The 18,553-nt window shown below is 54.5% G+C and overlaps 5 protein-coding genes and 1 non-coding gene across 6 annotated transcripts; 3 read left to right on the top strand and 3 right to left on the bottom strand.

Annotated features, from left to right (window-relative positions):
- Window positions 1-26: 26 nt before the first annotated feature.
- B0T26DRAFT_754644 (uncharacterized protein) lies at window positions 27-6,130 on the bottom strand (the record flags this gene model as incomplete). The annotated part of the gene is made up of 7 exons (XM_060445848.1): window positions 27-285; window positions 406-2,211; window positions 2,671-2,794; window positions 3,595-5,681; window positions 5,744-5,856; window positions 5,915-5,981; window positions 6,087-6,130. The coding sequence occupies 7 exons, from the start codon at window positions 6,128-6,130 to the stop codon at window positions 27-29; spliced, it is 4,500 nt and encodes a 1,499-aa protein (XP_060292739.1).
- An 875-nt stretch (window positions 6,131-7,005) lies between these two features.
- Window positions 7,006-7,943, top strand: B0T26DRAFT_754643 (uncharacterized protein; the record flags this gene model as incomplete). The annotated part of the gene is made up of 2 exons (XM_060445847.1): window positions 7,006-7,369; window positions 7,438-7,943. 2 exons carry the CDS (start codon window positions 7,006-7,008, stop codon window positions 7,941-7,943), a joined length of 870 nt encoding a protein of 289 aa, XP_060292738.1.
- Window positions 7,944-9,336: 1,393 nt separating this feature from the next.
- On the bottom strand, window positions 9,337-10,431 carry B0T26DRAFT_653834 (Intradiol ring-cleavage dioxygenase; the record flags this gene model as incomplete). The annotated part of the gene is made up of 2 exons (XM_060438498.1): window positions 9,337-9,973; window positions 10,058-10,431. The coding sequence occupies 2 exons, from the start codon at window positions 10,429-10,431 to the stop codon at window positions 9,337-9,339; spliced, it is 1,011 nt and encodes a 336-aa protein (XP_060292737.1).
- A 1,302-nt stretch (window positions 10,432-11,733) lies between these two features.
- Window positions 11,734-13,028, top strand: B0T26DRAFT_654189 (uncharacterized protein; the record flags this gene model as incomplete). The annotated part of the gene is made up of 3 exons (XM_060438523.1): window positions 11,734-11,880; window positions 11,948-12,056; window positions 12,160-13,028. The coding sequence occupies 3 exons, from the start codon at window positions 11,734-11,736 to the stop codon at window positions 13,026-13,028; spliced, it is 1,125 nt and encodes a 374-aa protein (XP_060292736.1).
- Window positions 13,029-15,673: 2,645 nt separating this feature from the next.
- B0T26DRAFT_t212 lies at window positions 15,674-15,759 on the top strand. The gene has a single exon. It is a non-coding gene; the product is annotated as a tRNA-His (tRNA).
- A 500-nt stretch (window positions 15,760-16,259) lies between these two features.
- B0T26DRAFT_405259 (uncharacterized protein) lies at window positions 16,260-18,160 on the bottom strand. Its single transcript, XM_060434837.1, has 4 exons — window positions 17,875-18,160; window positions 17,319-17,810; window positions 16,817-17,256; window positions 16,260-16,762 (listed from the first exon to the last, which is right to left on the bottom strand). The coding sequence occupies exons 1-4, from the start codon at window positions 17,963-17,965 to the stop codon at window positions 16,328-16,330; spliced, it is 1,458 nt and encodes a 485-aa protein (XP_060292735.1). The 5' UTR covers window positions 17,966-18,160; the 3' UTR covers window positions 16,260-16,327.
- Between the last annotated feature and the right edge of the window lie 393 nt (window positions 18,161-18,553).

Genomic DNA, 18,553 nt, shown 5'->3' with positions numbered 1-18,553 from the left:
GCCCATTCAGTGCAAGCACGCAGACCTCAATATTCGGCCCCGACCCAGTCGAGGAGCGCGCACATAGCCTCAACGACGTACATGGCGCCGTGCGAGACGAGGGTGAGGAACGACCACAAGAGGAGCAGGAGAGACTCAACGACAAGGAGAGCAAGCCAGGCGGCGGCAAAGGCGGCGCGGACGCCAAGCCAGCTCACGCGGCGCAGGGCGCGCAGGAGCACTGATCGATATTTCCCGTCGGCCATGAAGAGCGCGGTAGTGCGGACGTCCGTCTCGTGGCCGCCCCTGGCAACGAAGGCGGCGGTAGATAGTCAATGCCCGCCGTGCATGGTGAGCAGGCGCCGGTTCTTCTTAACAAATTGCGCGAGCTGCTTGTCCAGCTTTTCCGTCTCCCTGCGCGCCAACGTGAGCGCTTGCTCTGCATCCTCGAGGCTCATGAGCGGCACGTTGCCAAAAGGCCCCGTCGCGCCCGGGTTAGGACCGGGCTTGGCGCTGACAGAAGCGGCAGAGGCCAGGAGCTCGTCGGCCGTCGACGGCGGTGGTGGCGAGTTGAGAATGTTGCCCGTCGAGATCTCGAGGTACGGGGCGAGGCCCGGATGATGATGATGCTGGTGTCCGTCGGAAAAAGCGCCGACGGGACCGGGGTAGCTGAGCTCAGGCGCTGCTGCGTCGCCGTCGTGGGCCGGAGACCCACTGCCGTACATCCAGGGCGCGAGCGAGCCGAGGTTCGCTGCGGCGGCCGAGGCAGCGGTGCTTCGAGCGTCCGGATTCCACGAAGACATTGCCTTGGGAAAGCTCATGTCTCTAGCATTAAGATTCAGCCGCGGCAACACATATTGGTTAATGTAGTATATCGCTTCTTCCCGCTGTATCTTGTTCATCGGGTCCGAACGGTATGCGCCTGAAGCCGATGGAAAGTAGCTGGGCGGCCCGTTAGGCACAGCACGGCCCTTGAGCAAACTGAACCCGCCGCCGGCCTCTTGCCGGGATGATACAAACACGGCCGGACTGGCTGCTGCTTCGGCGATGCGCTTCTGAAGCTCCAGAAAGCGGTCTTCTTCCTCAACGGTGAGATTCCGAACGCAGTCGCCATTTGGCGTGAGCAACACTCGAGCGCCATCCACAAGCTTCCGGACCGGCTTGCCAGCAAGAAGACTAGTTTGGTCCTCGTCTGTGACCATTGACTTGGTCGGAGTTATGCTATTGCCTGCCAAGATGTCTCTCGCCCTAGCACTGCCGACATCGCTCCTTGACTTGTCGCCTTGGCCGGTAGGAAGTTTGAAGAAAGGTAGATCGTCGACATTGGCAGGGGCAAGACCGGCCTTTTGGAGATCTTCAAGTACCGCGGCGGGCGTAGGAGGCGACAGTGACGCCGAACCAGACGAGGATGGGTTGGAAGACCTATCTAGCTTTGATCCCTCGGCATTCTTAGCCTTAAAGTCGCTAGCCTTCTTGGGGAGGCTCTCTTCGGTTAACATGGTGGTCTCGTTTGCCGTGGATCGATACGTAGAAGACTCTTCTTTAATTTCCTTCGCCTCCTTGACAGGTGCCGCTGGCGGAGGCTGCTGTAGGGGCGTCTCTGGGCGACTTACCGTTGGCGTGGCGTTCAGGCTGCTGGGCTTCTCCTTCTCCTTCTTCTGCTTCTTTTTCCGGCCGATGATGGGCGCAATCTCCACCTCGGGCTCCAGCTTGGCGGGCTGGGTTACGACTGTCGATGTGTCTTTCTTGGAAGCCTCTTTGCGCTGCTTGCGCTGTTGGCTCTTGGTTGTGGTTCGCACCGGAGCAGACCCAGCCTTGGTCGGAGGGGGCGAGTTTGTCCGTGACACCGACATGGATGCCGAGAAAATGGAGGCACTATCTGAGATCAATTCGCTAACAGGAGTCTCAGGTCGCATGGCCGTAGTGGCGGCAGATCGCACAGAGGGAGCAGCCGAGAGCGGGGCACCGCCGGCTGATGGTGTCGGTGGCACCTCCGTTTTAGGTGTGGACACTAGCCTCAAGGTCTTGGGCGCCATGCGAGCAAGAGGCGACGAAACGGATGCGGTGGAGGGCGTGGGAAGAGCGGGAAAGGCTGAATCCCTGTCGAAGCCAGATTTCTCCGTTGTCGCTGATGCTTCTATACTTCTCGCCTGAGCTGCTTTGGTAGCTGCCGCGATGTTCAAAATGCCTGGGACTGGCTTTTTGTCTGTAGTGCGCTGCTCTGCCTTTGGGCTAGTTATGTTTTTCGTAGGTACCGCAACTGGCTTTTCTTTCTCGGGCCCCTTATCAGGAACCTTCTCGGAAGGCTTCTTACTTCCCACTGCGTTTGGCTTGGACGATATTGCTTTCGGGAGAACGGGTATGGTAGCAGATTGAGTGAGCTTCGGCGTGTTGAGGGCAGGAAAGTCTTTCTCTTGTAATACAGCTTGCGATTTGGCCTTTGCAATATCTTTAGATAGCCCACTTTCGACCGCGAGGGCTTTAATGTTTTTCTTTGCGTCAGGTGTTAGCGGCACGATAGCTCTCTTTCCAGCCAAAGGACTGGAAATAGCCGCGGATGCTTTCATTGGCAGGATAGGAAGCGCCACAGGAGATGTCTGAGGACCAACAGACGCGGCTCCGATTAGCGAAGATTGAGGAGCCGTCAACGGAAGATTTTCGTGGGGTAGACCTAGCCCAGGAGGAACCGACGGAGTGGCAGAGCGAGACGAGTCAAAGGCGCCAGGTGGTTGGCGTATGCTGGCATCGATGGGCTCGTCCGAGACGAGAGCGTCGACACTGGTTGTTACCGCCTCAAACGAAAGCAGGTCGTCATCTACATTATCCGTTAGTCCCCCAAGCATCGAAAGTAAAAGGGCGTGTCATGAGGTGATGGGAAACGAGGTAAGGGGGTGTGCCTTCGAACGCCAGGTCAGGATAGAGACCACTTGGTAGGAAGAGAAGCCAGTCGAGAAACAATCAACGCCATTATATACAAGAAGGTTCGGGTCACGTTAGAGTCTACCATCATCGTCTTCCGCAAGATGGGAAATAAACCGTCTTAGACAGCGTAAAATGCTATATTTGAGACACGGAAGCCCCCAACCCAGACGGTAAAGAAATTGGGGCCGACGTTAACGTACATGAAGAGAAACCTGAAAGGAAGACGATGAGAGCTTGCCTGACGTGACCGATACCCCAATGATGCAAGGTCCCCAAGATGTGCAAGGTAAATAGAAGCGAGGTCGCAAGAACGGCTGGCCCCGAGAGCGTTTCTGGCCCACGCCTCTCTCGCGTTCTTTTCAAAAAGCAAACGACGCCAAGGCAAGGCGGCTCCCCCATTGGAAGCGACTCTTGTGATGCCCATAGATCAATGCGCAAAGCCCATATTGCCTCATGAACTTCCGATCCCGCTCGTGTCACAGAGCTGACGTGGTATATACTGTGACAATAAAGCGACAAACGCGCCCCAAGAAAAGGAAAGAGAAAAACCAATAAAACAGACAATAAGGGGGAAATGGGAAATCCATGTGATGAAGAGTATTGTGTGTTGGGTGTGTGTTTAAGGCATTCCCCATCCTCGTTGGTAGGGTCCGACATTGTTGTTGTACATCATGCCAGGATTGTTGTACCCACCTTGCGGCTGGCCACTGAACAGAACCTGTCCGAGTCCGGCACCGCTCTGAGCCTGAGCCTGTGCCTGCAGATGTTGTTGCTGCTGAGACTGCAGTCTCACCTGCAAGATGCTCGGGTCCGCAAGATCAACTAGGACACTCCCCCCGGCGGAGGAAGTGTTAGCGTGTCTGTGCTTCTTTCCCTTCTTCTTCTGCTTTGAACCAAAGTCTTGCAAGGCTCCAGGCTGTGGCCCGTAGAGCGATGCCGAGTGGCTTGAGGCAGGAGCAGGGGTGGAGGAGGTAGAGGGTGGGTACTGTTGAGAAAACGAAGGAAACATGTACTCACGCTTGCCCGCATCGTGGACCTGGTTGCCTGCACTCCGCCCCCGGTTTAGGAGATGAAGAATCTCGTTGGAATCCTTGGACACGCCCCCAAAGGTCGAGTTAAAACCATGTTGTCCGAACATGCTAGGGGGGGTGCCTGTCGACTTGAGCCCGGGGGGCGGTCCCGACATGGATGATGCGTAATACTGGTTGCCGGGTTGGTTGTGGAAGGACGATGGCATCATTGAGGACTGCTGTGCCATAATCCGGGGATTTGCTGCAAGCTTAACCGAGGTCGACGACGTCGCGTCCCTGCCGTCGTTTGCAAAGCTGAAACGGGAACCTTGTCGGTTGTGGCCCTGGCCCTGGAAGAGACTCGCCTGCGAAGAGGCGCTTGGGGAAAGGTGATCGACAAAGGTGCTTTGGGGACGAATGAATGCGGGCTGCGCGGTTTGCTGAGGCGTCATGGCCCGACTCCCAATCGAGCCCAAATTGGTCGTTGACTGGCTAAAAGAAGACCCAATGGCAGAACCAAGGGGCGGCCCGAATAGTCCATCGGCAGGTGAGCGCTGGATAGGAGGTTGAGCGGTCCTGCGCAAGTCAAAGCCATGCGTCTCGCGGACGTGCTCGCGGTCCTCGGGTTCGCCGCCAAGAGCGAGACTACCGCTGCTTTCGGGTTCTCCCTCGGAAGGGTCTCTTGCTTCAACGGATTGCTCCTGGTCGTCCGTGACGCTGAGCTCCTCGTTGTTGCGCATGGCTCTGCGTTTCGCCCCACCCCTTACATCGAAAAGAGGCGGGAATGAGGCGTCGGAGTCTGCAGTGGGCCAATTGAGTGTACAGCTGTTAAGTGACTTAAGCAATGAAGCCAGCGCGTCTTGTGGGATACGCTTCGCTTTCTGGATTTTGGTTTTGGGGGACCTAGAGGCAGGTGCAACCGCAACAACTTCGGTGGAAGGTCCAGCAGGAGTCTGGTGTTCTTCGTAAGGCGCTTCTTCAATAGCTTCCTGGGCCGACTCCGCAGTCACAGGCAATGAGTTCGATATCGCGGGACTCGGGGCTGCACCGCTGGTTGCGTGGCTGCCTCTCCGGCTACGGACCTGAGGGTTGCGAGCCCAATTAGCAGAAGACGGTAGAGCCGATCCATCGCCATTGTCCGAACCATCTTTGCTCGAGGTGCGAGCCATGGGCTGTGCTGCATGCGGTGCGGGGGATGGATGGGTCTGTTGTCTCGAAGCAGACCGCGCCGGGAGAGGGCGCTGAGTGCTGATGCTATTCATCGAGGACAAATCTTGTCGCGTGTAACTATCCTCCTCGTCTCCCAGCTCGTGCAAGAACATGCATTGTCGGTTGGTACACTGCTCATGGCGAAGCCAGGCCGAGCAATATTTAGTAGTCCCCAGCTGGGCTCTCAGTACTCTGTCGCCGTTCTGTGAACCGTTGACGGCTTGGATACATCGGGATGCATCTTCCTTCTTCTCAAACGTGACGTATATGCCGAGGGACTGGTTCAGGCCATCCGAGCCCTTCCGATTGCTAATCGAAATTTTCTGGATGTTGCCGTACTGGCCGAAGAACTCGGGCTTTCGAAGGGTCCTGAGAAGCTCGTCCTCGCGAACCGTCGGCGTCAGCCCGGTCACATAAACCAGGTTCTTCTGGACGACTCGCACTCCAACGAGGTTCTTGCGGTTTTCCTTTTCGGCCTCGCGCTTTTGGACTTCTCGCTGGCGCTGTTCTGCTGCGCGCTTCTTTTGGTTCTTCTGGATGTTGGCTCTGAACTCGGCAATCCTGGCATGTGTTAGCCGGGTATGGGTCCAATAGAGTTCGGGGGGATGGCAGTTTAAGTTTACTCTTCTTGTGTCACAACCTTCCACTGAATTGTCTTTTCGTCGTACGGCCTTCGACATGCAGGACACAAACTATTCATGTTGTTCCTAATGTTGTTGAAGCAGAACTGGCAAATCTGAGAGCGCTATCAGCCACATGGTCCCGAGCATGCAAGCGAGTTCTGGGCGGCTTACCTGGTAACCGCAGGGACATGGTCGGAAGTTCCTGTCGGACAAGTCGAATTCCTCGATACAGAGGGGACTATACAGAGTTTGTGGTCAGCGGGAGGGGCAACTGAGCAGACAAAAGCTTGACGAGGGGAGCACTGGTCAGGGGATGGATAGGACGTGGCAGGGCGTTCCATACCAGACCTCGTCCTCCTCATCGATGAATGAATCCTGTGGCGCCATGCTTGCGGTGTCCTCGGGCTGCAAAGCCGAGGGTGTAGAGCGATTCGGGTTAATGTGGTTGCGCGAAACAGGACGGAGAAACGGAGCTGATGGTTGGGCAAAAAAAAGGATGCTGGGCGCGAGTGCAGTACGGTGCTCTGGGTGCCGAGTCTAGGTAGGTATTAGGCTGCCGCAAAAAGCGGCAGGGTGGACCGTCTAATTAGAAAAAACAAATGGCTCCCTCGGATAAGGCCCGTGATTAGCGAAGGCACAAAACCAGAGGCGTGTCCTCTGAGGATGCTTCTTTGTCGTGTTAATAAGCGGGAGGAGATGCAGTGGTGAGTGGGAAAAAGGACAGGAGGTGTGTAGCAGAGGCGGCGACGCAGAGCCTTCCAGCAAAAGGCTCGCAGATTTGCCTAACCCAAATGGGCTAGCGCGAGGCGGCACGTGTCGCGTCACCGCACTGCGGGCAAGGCTCAAAGGAAGGGCTAACGGGGGGACAGACAAGGCGACGACTCCAGTGATCAGATGCCTGACTTATTTGTTGCTGTAGTTATCGCATGCGATAAAAAATTGCGTTTACGGGGACGGATAGCTATCCTTAAATTCTTATCCGAGATTTTTTTTAGAAAGTGAGGCAGGTAATCCGTACTCCCTACTGCATGTACGGAATACCGTAGCTGATGTAAGAACTAAGTCTGCACTGTACGGAGTGTTGTACATAGAGAGTGCTGTACATCGGGAGTGCTTTCGCAGGTGACGGGTCACGTGAGATGATCCAGGCTTGAGCTTGGGAGCTGGGACGTCAATCCAAATCCAGCACAACGCACCCCATTGTCGACCGAGACAACTGGTTGACTCTCGATCAATTGGGCCCGCACCTCCCGTTCCCGATCATGGCCAGCATGGCCTGCAGAAACAGGGCCTTAGCCTCGGTGCTCCGGCCTGCGAAGCCGCCAATTACGGTGCGCAACGAGGCCGCCGTGCGGTGTTTCGCAACCACGCCCCGCCAGAACATCATCGTCCCCAAGGACTCTCCGAATCCGCGCTCCCTCCCCCGCGCCCCCGTCGGCATCCTAAAGGCGCCTCCCGTCAACCCCGCCGATAAGTACCAGGCCAAGGCTGACGATCTGCACAAGTACGGATCGTGGCTCATGGGCTGCCTGCCCAAGTACATCCAACAGTTCTCCGTCTGGAAGGACGAGTTGACCATCTACATCTGCCCCTCCGGCGTCATCCCGGTTTTCACCTTCCTGAAATGTAAGAAGCGCGTACAAACATAGCTAGAAGCTGGGCGCAGTGCATTGACTCTGGGTCTCGGGTTTTAGACAACACGGCGGCGGAATTCACGCAGTGCAGCACCATCACGGCTGTTGACTTCCCCACGCGCGACCAGCGGTTCGAGATCGTGTACAACCTGCTAAGCGTGCGCCACAATTCGCGGATCCGTGTCAAGACGTACGCCGACGAGACGTCGCCCGTGCCCAGCGTCACGAGCCTGTACGACGGCGCCAATTGGTACGAGCGCGAGGTGTACGATCTGTTCGGCGTCTTCTTCACCGGTCACCCGGACCTGCGCCGCATCCTGACCGACTACGGCTTCGAGGGCCACCCGCTGCGCAAGGACTTCCCCCTCACCGGCTACACCGAGATCCGCTACGACGAAGAGAAGAAGCGCATCGTCACAGAGCCGCTCGAGCTCACCCAGGCCTTCCGCAACTTCGAGGGCGGCTCCAGCGCCTGGGAACAGGTCGGCGCCGGCATTGACACCAAGCCCGACACATTCAAGCTGCCCACGCCAAAACCCGAGGTGCAGGAGGAGCCCAAGAAGTAGAGCATGCATCGAGGCGCATAGCAAACGCATAGCAACTGTAAATATTAGACGTCAAATCAAAAGAGTCCAGACATGAACGCATCATTCGAAGAGGATAACTGTAGTTATGCTTTGCAGTGCGTTGGGTTTTCTGCCCAATATTGATTGAATTGCTGTACATATACTGTCTCGTGTCTGCCATTCCATTTTTTTCGACGTTTCTCTCCTTGCTTGAGACAGACACTACGTACCTACTTAGACAGCATCTTCATCCTCACCCCTTTATTAGTCTCACTGCATCCGGCCCGGTCCTCTTCGACCTCGCTCTCGTCCTTATTATTGCCGAGTGGCGATGGTCTCTCCCACGGCCGAATACACTTTTCATCTTGCGTCTGATGAGCTTTCCACTGGAGAAGCTCGCGCACGATTCGATTTTCCTCTCCCATCTTGACGATCTCTCGTACTGATTACCCAATTCATGGATCTTGCAGTAGCATTGAAGTCGCTAAATCAGAGGTACCGTATTTCCTTCCCTTACTTGGTCCGATCTGAGCCGCGTTTCCGCATTATTTCTCGTCCCCGTCAAGACAGCACGCCTGCCGACCGCCCGACCTCCGGGTTCTTTTCGAGTCTCGTGGCGTGGGATATTATGTGCTTGTCCATGTTTTTGTAGTTTTATCGGCTCATGTACAGGATGTAGGGCTTTGGTTGCCGGGTTCAACACCCGCTCCGTCTATAGCTGCCTCTCCCGTTACCTATCAGAGATGATGAAGCCATTAGGTTGTTTATTTGGCGGCGGCTAGTGCATAATCACCTTCGCAGCTAATGCGAGAGAAAGCATCGTTAGTGTTTACTACTGTCTATTGTGTGAGAAAGACGGATGCCGATTGGACGGGCGGGAGATATTTAATGGGCCGGGGAGTGCTTGAGTTGGACGGTGAGTCAACTTCAGAATATGAGAGGGCAGGGCTACTACTTTATGCGATTGCATTGTAATCTTTGAATTATGTAGCGTGGTGTTTGTGAACGTGTTGGCAAAGTAAAAGGGATTGTGCTTTATGGAGAAGTTGGAGCGAAACACAAATCATGCTTATTGAGACCTCTTAGTTGGCGCAGTTCAACAGATCCGATAGCCTCAGGTAAATATATGTTCATTACATTCATTAACTATGTAGCAGAAAAAAAGAGGCTAGTAAATCAAATGTACCTCCCGTCCAGGTAAATGCCCGACGCAAAACCGACGCAAAACCGAAACCCTCTCAAAAAAAAAAAAGCTGACCGCACCAATCTCCCTCCTCGAATTCCGCGACCGAGACACGAATAAGAATATGTGCATAGGGTATTATATACAAGACGTATTAACTCTGACAGTTAAATCTCCCTTTTCATTCTTGTTTTCCTCACACTCTCCGCTCTACATCTTGCCCTTGTAGCCCTTGGGGGCAAGGTTGACGTTATACTCGAGCTCGAGGACGGCCTTGTCATCGCCCTCGAGGGGCTTGAAGTCGACGACCAGGTCGTCCTTGACGGCGAAGACGGTGTCGGTGGAGAGCCACTGGTCGTCGCTGGGGTAGAGCTGGGTGGTGCAGCCCTGGAACTCGGGGTGCGTCACCATGATGTGGATGTGAGCTGGCCGCATGGGGTGGCGGTCCATCATGCACAGCAGCTGCCACGAGGGGCCGTCGGTGGGCAGGCTGTAGGCTGTGGGATGCAGGCAGTAGAGCGTATACTTGCCGTCGGCGTCGGCGCGGAACTTGCCACGGAGGTTGTTGGGGGTCTGGTTGTCAGGGTCCTGGAAGTCGTACCTGCCGTTGGCCGACGCCTGCCAGATGTCGAAGACGGCACCGGGAATGGGCTTGCCAGTGATGATGTCGCGGATCACGCCGTGCATCTTGGTAACGCGGCCGTTGGGCGGCACGCCGTCCTGGATGATGCTGCCACCGAGCTCACGGAAAGGAGCATTAGGCGACCAGAAGGGGCCAAGAATGGACGACGATGTAGGGTCGATGTCGCCCTCGGCAATGATTTTGTGGGCGATCTCGTCAACGAGGCTTGAGGACAGTTAGTCACGCTGCTGCTGCTGCTGCTGCTGCTACTGCTGGCAGGGTATGAGATGGGAAAAGGGCCACACATACGACTCGAGGCCGAGGACATCGCAGATACGGTGAGTCTCGTTCCGTGTCTTGTTGCTCTTGGTGTAGATCTCGCCAAGGGCGTTGACGAACTTGACACCCTCCATCCACTCGTCGACACTGAGCTCAACCTCGCGGGCGAAGTCGTGAATGTGGGTGATCAGGGCACCAAGGACGACACGGTGCCTCTCGGTGGTCTTGGGTCCCATGTTCTCAACGACGAGACGGGTGAAGTCCGGGTCGAATCTGTGAGAGGGCTTGGCCGGGGTGGGCTCAGGGGCCTGGCTAACACCGTTGGTGCCGTTGACGGCCTTGGCGCCATTGACACCATCGACGGCATGGACGCCGTTGACGCCGTTAACACCGTTGGTGGCCATTGTGTGAGTACAGACGGGTATTTGCTGTGAATATGTACAGGGTATGGACGAGATGGGGTGAAGTGAAGGCAGAGAGATGAATGTGTATGTAATCTCGAGTCAGAGGCTGAGACGGGCTGGTCAGCAAGGCACAGCTGTCTATTGAGGATGAGGATGTTGATGGGAAGGAGAGGTAGACGAAAGACACGGCGAGGTGCCTCTGATTAAATAGACCATCGAGCTGAGCTGGGTTGTGAATGAGCCTTCCTTGATAGGACGCCTGCCACTCACACTCACGCTGCAGTGTCATTTTCCCCGCCGTGATCGATCGGACGGCGTCGCGGCAGCTTGTTTGTCCCCAAGTCTGACATTGCGGGAGTGGGGACGGCCGAGGAGGCAACGCGGGAGAAATTTAGCCCTGCGTTGAGATGCCCAAAACTTTATCTTAGCTCTCCCGCCAGAATTGCTCCAGAGCTCCCCGGAAGGGGAAACCTAAACTGGCCGCCACCCGAATCCAAGCATGCAGGCGCCGAATGAGCTGTTTCCTATTTCTTACACAGGCCTTGCCCTGTCTGCCCCATCCGCCCCGACCTCAGCCTCCTAAAATCGGGTGGATCTTGGTTCTCAGGACTCGATGGCCTGCTCTGCTACTTTCGTCTCAGCATGAGCCCAGAGCCCCAGCTCCTGGGGTTTTTGCGGGGTGACCCCTAACCAGTAACCACTAGCGCGTCTGGGCTTCTCGGCTTCTCCATCCATCCCACCTGCTAGGTGGCAATGGGGAAGGCTAGGTCTGGCGCGCTAGCTGGAGATCCACAGGGTGAGCCTTTACCCGCGCAGTCACGGGCGCTCTGGAACAAGGTTTTGTGGCAGATGCCAGCGTGCTGGGCGCCGCAGAAGAACAGCTGCAGGTCAGAAATCCCGCGTGCGATGAGACCGCCACACTCATCTACCGTAGCTCCAGCCGTTGTGATGTTCATCCCCACTCATTGCCTGATACCGAATTTGAACCTGAGTGCTGCCGAGAGGCCGACCGGTCGATTGGCAGGTACGGGATATTTATTACCGCCTGCAGCGCGACTTCGCGCTTCCCTGCCAGGCCCGCGAAAGCGACGTACATGTAGGATGGACGGGAGAAGGGTATACTGTGCGGGCAAACGAATCGCTGTAGCTAGTCTTCCCTCCTAGGTTCGCCGGCAACTCAAACTCATGTAGACACTCGGTCATCGTATGATTTCATTGCACCCGTTGCAGTCTTTTTCTCGGAGCAGCGTCTCTCCAATCTTCCTCCGAGCTCCCGTCTGTGCGAGCCGACGTCATTCGACCATGCCACTCCACCACCTAATGATTGGGACATGGACCCCGCCAGGAGCCATCTACACGGTCCAGTTCGACGACGAGAAGTTGACGCTAAGTCTGGTCAAGACAACCAAGATCCCCCAGGACGAGCCGATATCATGGATGACCTTCGATGTATGGACCCAATTGGCGGCCGGCTGCCCGTGTCCATGATGCCGCCTCTCGCTCACAATGGCAACAGCACTCGAAGAAGAATCTCTATGGCGCGGCCATGAAGAAATGGTCCAGTTTCGCCGTCAAGAGCCCTATCGAGATCGTCCATGAAGCGTCGCATCCCATAGGCGGGGACCGTAAGTTCTGACTCCCTTTCCCGTTCGAATGCGATTAAGGGGAGGACTACTCTTTCTGTGTCTTTTTTTCCCTCCTTACTGATGACGAAGCGGCACATCACAGCCCTAGCAAACAGCTCTGAGACAAACACGCGCGCCATCTTCCTTCTAGCGGCGAAGAAGGTCCCGTACGGCGTTTACGCCAACCCATTCTACAAGCATGCCGGCTTCGGCAACGTTTTCTCGGTGACGGGCTCCGGGGCGCTCGACAGGAACGTGCAAAACTACCTGTACCAGCCCAACACGGGCATCCACGGCATGGTGTTCGACCCGAACGAGACGTACCTCTACTCAGCGGACCTAACGGCCAACAAGCTGTGGGTGCACCGCAAGATATCGGCCCCGGCTGCGGGCGAGGAGCCGGAGGCGGTGGAGCTGGTGGGCAGCGTCGACGCGCCCGACGCGGGCGACCACCCGCGGTGGGTAGCCATGCACCCGACGGGAAACTACCTGTACGCACTGATGGAGGCGGGCAACCGCATCTGCGAGTACGTCATCGACCCGGCGACGCACATGCCCGTGTACACGCACCACAGCTTCCCGCTAATCCCGCCAGGCATCCCCGACCGCGACCCGGCGACGGGCAAGGGCCTGTACCGGGCCGACGTGTGCGCGCTGACCATGTCGGGCGGCCACCTCTTCGCCTCATCGCGCGCCAACCGCTTCGACCTGACGGGCTACGTCGCCGCCTTCCGCCTGCGCTCCTGCGGCAGCATCGAGACGCAGCTGTGCCTGAATCCCACCCCCACCAGCGGCGGCCACAGCAACGCCGTCTCCCCCTGCGACTGGAGCGACGAGTGGGTCGCCATCACCGACGACCAGGAGGGCTGGGTCGAGATGTACCGCTGGAAGGACGAGTTCTTGCACCGTGTCGCTCGCCTCCGCATCCCCGACCATCCCGGCTTCGGCATGAATGCCATTTGGTACGACTGAGGAAGAAATGCATCGTGTCAACCCACCTCATCTTCTTGGAGAGAAAGACATCTGTTTCAGACGCCACCCTGAACAGTGTACAAGGCTCCAAGTGTTGATTCATGTATTTTGGAATGAAGATGATTAAATGAATAAAAATTAATTCATTACAACACGAGTCTCCCCCCCCGTTCCCCCTCTTACCGCCTTCGCTTAGTGCCTCGCCCGACTGACTGACTGCCTTTGGGCAAGCCGTTTTGCCGCACTTGTTGGCGACTCTGTCTCTGGTCTCTTGTTACCGTCACCGTACGCCGCAGACTGGGAGCCGCCGTTTCCTCTATCCTCCGTGCTTGCTTCCCCATCCAGACCCACGATGGCAGTGAGCAAAGTTTCACTGCAGGAGGGCGGGGGTGGTAAGCAGAGGAAGGGGGGCACAAAAGCCGTCTTCCCAAAAGGGTGGGAAAACAGGAGGACGTTAGACGAGCGAGTTGCCGCTTCCGCTGGTGTGTATGTGTCTGGATATAAACATCATCGTTGCCTGCCATCGACAGCATCCGGTCTATATGGGGGACAAGTTCAACGCTCGTTGATTCTTTCCTCCTTGTTCCGTCTTGGCCAAATTTCCGTTTTGGAAGCTTTTGACATTCTCGGCACGCGGCCTTGGACCTGGAGTCTGGAACGCGGGGGAGGGAGTTCCTCGACGTCTGCTTCAACTATGACTGATGTGCAGCTGAAGATGAAGGGTAGGTAGGTAACAAGGGGCTGGGGATGTTCTAGTGTGAGCGGTTAAAGAAATAAGCAAGATGGAATATTGAAACTGAACTCTAGGGAGCTAGCTAGCTCCCTTCAATCTCAAGGGACTCAGATCCTTGGGCGTGGCCGCACAATTTGGACGCCATCAGAGCGAGCTGATGTCATTCGAAAACATGGCGGCGGCTCCGTATCATCATCATGGTCCCCAACAATGTTACGACTTCGTCCCCGATAGGGCCATGCCTTCTCTGCATTTCGTGAGGGCTGGGACTGCCGCTGGCACTGCGCCAGGGGTAAGGTAGGCCGCGCCTTCCCCCCAACGCCTCGGGCAAAGCCCGCCTTCCTCATGATTAGATGGATCTTGAATTGTCCCCCTGTTGGTCTTTCCCTCAGAGCAAACCGGACTGGCCCAATAACCCTTGGCGTCTGTCAAAAACAGCCCAAGTCGTTCAATGGCATTGCCAATGATGACTTACGTTACGACTTTCTAATACATCGTCGTTTCGATTCACATGTTAGCCACCTGGGAATAATATTGCTGGGTCTCTCAGAGACTCACATGGCTATTATCAGTATCCATGTCTGTTAGCCTCTGTGGAGAGGATCAGACAAATGATGAAAAGAACAAGTAAAAAACGTCTGAGGCACCGAATTTCTTTTTGTTAGCATTTTCTTGTGGTGTAATAATTTTCTCTTTTCTTTTTTCTTTTCTTTTCTTTTGTTGGGATGGGGGTTTGCTTGCCTGTACCTTGTGATGAAGAATTTATAAAAAAGAGGAGGAAGGAGGGTATGTTTGGTTTTATACTGCTAGGAGATGCCAAAAATTACCGAGACGTTCCTGTCACTGAACCCTAAAATACCTTACTTGGTTTGATGGGAAGTCGAAGCCGGTGGATGTCGCGGTAATCAAGCTTTTCGCCCTTATTGCACTCAGCTTTCTCTTCAAAGGGTTAATTGTTATTATCTATGACGAGCACTCGAAAAATCCTCTTGTCAGTTGACGACTTGGCCGAAGTTGGCCCACAGAACAGCCCGTGATGAGACATGTTGCTTTCTTACGGACTTTGCCGGCCGGAATACAGTTCCCGTCTGCTCCAACGGGAAAGTCAAATGACTCCAAGCGATGTGTACGTGTGTGTATGAACAGCCGAAACTCAGTGGTTGATTGGGCCGGTTCGGCGATCTGTCTGCATTTTGTCTGTCTGTCTGTTATCTGGCTGTCTTGTCTGTCTGGCATGTCTATCCTGCGTGCCCTGCCTTCGACGCCGTTGACAGCCCTGTCAGCCAACCGACTTGTCAGTCCTGCCTGTCTGTTGCTTCCAATACGCAACCGCGAGGACCTTGGAGCAAGGTCTTCGCAGGCAACAGACTATACGTCGTCGTCAGCTGCCCTATCAACGGCGCCGACGATGTTTTTTAGCGGTTGAAGGTAGGTTACAGTGGAAAGGTATGGGCCAGGTACGTAGTACGTTGTGGTAAAACGTGGTAAATTACGGATACTGCCTTGACAAAATCTTCACCAGCGGCTAGAGTGAATAATCAGGGTTAGGGTTATATGATGTGGATTACAGTGTAAGGTAACGACGTAACAGTGGAAAGAACGTTCTCATCATTTAAGGGCAAAAGTGGCTAATAAACTCGGGAGATCTCAAAATCCAACTATGCTTCGTGAAAAAAGAAGAGGGCGCAATACGTCAAAGACGACAAAGCCAATCGCTGTGAAAAGGAACCAGAAAGGCCGCGCCGCAAGTAGAGCACGCACTGGAGTGAAGATGTAACGGGCTCGGGCGCTGTACGAAAAAGAAATAGGCCGCCTGGTGGAGCCGCTACGGCGCTGTTGCCCCAATTTCCCCATTCTCCCAGGGCCCCTCTCCCGTGATAGGTAGCACTACAGTACTCCATATTCATCAAAAGGGATAATAGTATAGTGGTCAGTACTTCTCGTTGTGGTTGCCTCGCAACATCCGAGAGGACCCAGGTTCGATTCCTGGTTATCCCATTTTTTTGCGTTTCTGCATCTAAACGAGCTTTGTTCTCTATTTTTTGACTCGAGAGCTCGGGTATCCTTATTTCTTGTCATTGAAGTAATAATGGGACTGGTGCTGAAAGTTTGGCAACTTTTGTGGAAGATATTCGCTTATCTTCCTTCTAATATGTTCTGTCTTTTGCGCTTTCGACTTCCAACAGTCCTTTACATACGTACCTGGCTGTTAGTCACCTACCAAGCAAATAATGTTTAGCAGGAAGCTGATGATTTCCAACATTCTCTCCTGCTTTCCTCTCCTTCCTGTGCTGTAATTATCATAACTTCAAAAGCACGAGACAGCGACGAAGAATATTTAACAAAGATGGGCAATTTTATATTGACTGAAATTCGCCTTGAGCGAGCGCTAGCTAACTTAATGACGCATCTTCGCTCCCTTAGAATGTGATGGACTCAATGCCACAATATATTTCCCCAAGCCTAGCCCAGGTCGCCCTAAATCACATTCCACCATGATAAGAATAGGTTGGCTTAGAAAGCCGGTGAGCTATGGAAAATGTGGCGAAAAGGGTATCAAAGATCTTCAAAGCGAAGATGCAGTTGCGTTTGCGCTGATTGTAGGCGCGTATAAAAGGATGCCATCCACGACTTGCTCGTGAAACGAGACAAGGATCCCAACCATCTCACCAAGAGCTAGTAGTCCGAAATTTCGCAGCATGGAAGGAGGCAGACCATACGATCCCATAATCAGAGATGCTGATGGAAAAACGACAAATGGCCACCAGGTGCCAGATGTTGAATTGCTGAGGAACAAGTTGCTGACCAGAGCTGCTGCTGTCGCTGTGTCTTCTAGGGAGTCCAGAATATCGTTTGTTAGATTGTTGGCTTGCATCAGTACGTAAGTCTGGTCTTCGTATTTAGTGGACAACGCCTCGGTAGCAACGAGGAGTCGATCCATTCCTTGTTCGAGAGTATCTTGACGGCGGCTTAGCTCGGCGGCTTGCTGGTTAGAAATCTCCTGCCAAATTTGTTAGCGCTATCTTTGTCGAGTTCGGTGAGATGAGCGACCTACAATTTGCTGCTGGAGGGAATTAGAAGAAGTTGCCGCCATTGCGACGATGGCCACCAAGCCCCCTATATCATCGCTGGCCCTCTTGGATGCTACCTGGAGTGACTGCTCGTGGACAGCAGCCATTTGGGAGTTGTTCTCGAGGACATTAGACAGCAAGACGCGGAGCATCTGTTGGAGGTTTTCCGCCTGCTGCAGGCTGTCGTTTGCAGAGTCGGTAGATTTCTTCAGCGTCATATCAAGGTTGCCCTGAATGTAGCTCTCCATCTTTCTAAGCTCATCATGCAAATGATCCATGTGTGGAGCTAGTTGTTCGAGGGTCTCAAGATATTGCCGGGCCTGGTTGTCAAGATCTTGCATACGTCTCTGGAGCTCGACCTCCACGCCTTCGGTAAGCTTTGAGATCACCCTGGTCAATCGCTGGTAGAATAATATGCTCAAGTCTTTGTAGGTTGTCAGCTTTCGTGTCTCTCAGCAACCGCAACGAGTGGGAGTGCGGCCTGACCCTTCTCATTGTCCGCGCGTGCAGCTTCGCAGAAGCGCAGTGCCTTGTGCCGGTAACTTATCCATGTGCTCCATGCTGCATCAGAAGCTGCCAGTGCGGATAAGCAGCGCCCGATCTCCTTGGGGCTGACATGGAGGAATGCTTCGTTCCTCAAGGCGATTTGGCTCAACGAAGGCTCCCGAAATTTGGCGCAATCTTTCGGAATCGCAAAGCTCCCGCGCTCTAGGTCGCAAATCGCAAGACTAGCCGCATACGAATCGACGAAGTCGCGAACTTGGCGACCGCTATCAGTGAGGATGGTCGCATCATTCTTCCCGTCGACGAGTTGGCAGTTGTTCACCAGAAGCCGGGCGGCCACGCGATGGCACAGAGGTTCCGATTCGAGTTCCTGAAGCTCACTGAGCGCGATGGCGTAGATGTCAGGAACCCGAGATGGCTGCTGGAGAAGTCCCGAGTGGGTGTCTCCGGCTGAAGCGTAGGTGTTGGCAGCCGCTGTAGCTGTCGTTAATTTTCGATACCTCTAAGGTGGCCACGATTGATCGGAGACACGACGTACGGATTACCACTTTCCTCTCGCCCCCCCACGAGAAGCAGATGCAAGGCGCTAAAAGGGTCAGAAAAAAGAAGGCGACTTGCATATTGTTCATTGTTGTGGAGGAGCCGGGACAGGCGCAAAAGAACTGAAGGGGGATTATCGCGCGAACTTCATATGCGACTGAGAAGAAAGAATCGGGGGAATTAGGATAAGGATGGTGAGGTTGAAGGAGAAAAAAATGAGAGAGGCAAAGTTATATTTTTGGAAGTCGCGAGCCAAGTCGGACGGGGAAGGAAGGAAGAGGTGAGTGAAATAACAATAAGGCCAAAGGAAGCAGGAGCGTTTGGGCGGCCGTCGATGTTAAGAAGAGAAATGAAATTGGCGAAGAACGAGAAAGAAAGTGAAAGTAGGTAGAAATCCTGCAGATTCCCCGAAGCAGCATGTTCATACGATTGATGACGACAAGAGCGCAAATGACAATTGCTGTCTGAGGTTGAAGTGATATGCTAGAGGCAAGAACTGAGAAGGCCGAGTTGTTTCTGAGGCGCCAGCAAATGCCCAGCAGTCTCCAACCTAGCCGCCTATATGTTTGGGAAGCCCATAGGCATATACCAAAATGCCACAGCTATGGTTTTGGGTTGCTAAGATATTGTCATTCGCACTCGCGAAGATGAAGTACAGATTTCGTCCATTTCTGGGA

This window comes from Lasiosphaeria miniovina (genome assembly GCF_030549165.1).
Source record: "Lasiosphaeria miniovina strain SMH2392-1A chromosome Unknown B0T26scaffold_6, whole genome shotgun sequence".
NCBI classification, from domain to species: Eukaryota; Fungi; Ascomycota; class Sordariomycetes; order Sordariales; family Lasiosphaeriaceae; genus Lasiosphaeria; species Lasiosphaeria miniovina.
This window is presented reverse-complemented; position numbering and strand designations above follow the sequence as displayed.

Coding starts and splice junctions, on each gene's coding strand:
- B0T26DRAFT_405259 (XM_060434837.1), bottom strand. CDS start 17,965: ATGAACAATATGCAAGTCGCCTTCTTTTTTCTGACCCTTTTAGCGCCT. Junction 17,811..17,874: donor CGAGAGGAAAGTGGTAATCC/GTACGTCGTGTC, acceptor CGACAGCTACAG/CGGCTGCCAACACCTACGCT. Junction 17,257..17,318: donor ACGCGCGGACAATGAGAAGG/GTCAGGCCGCAC, acceptor CAACCTACAAAG/ACTTGAGCATATTATTCTAC.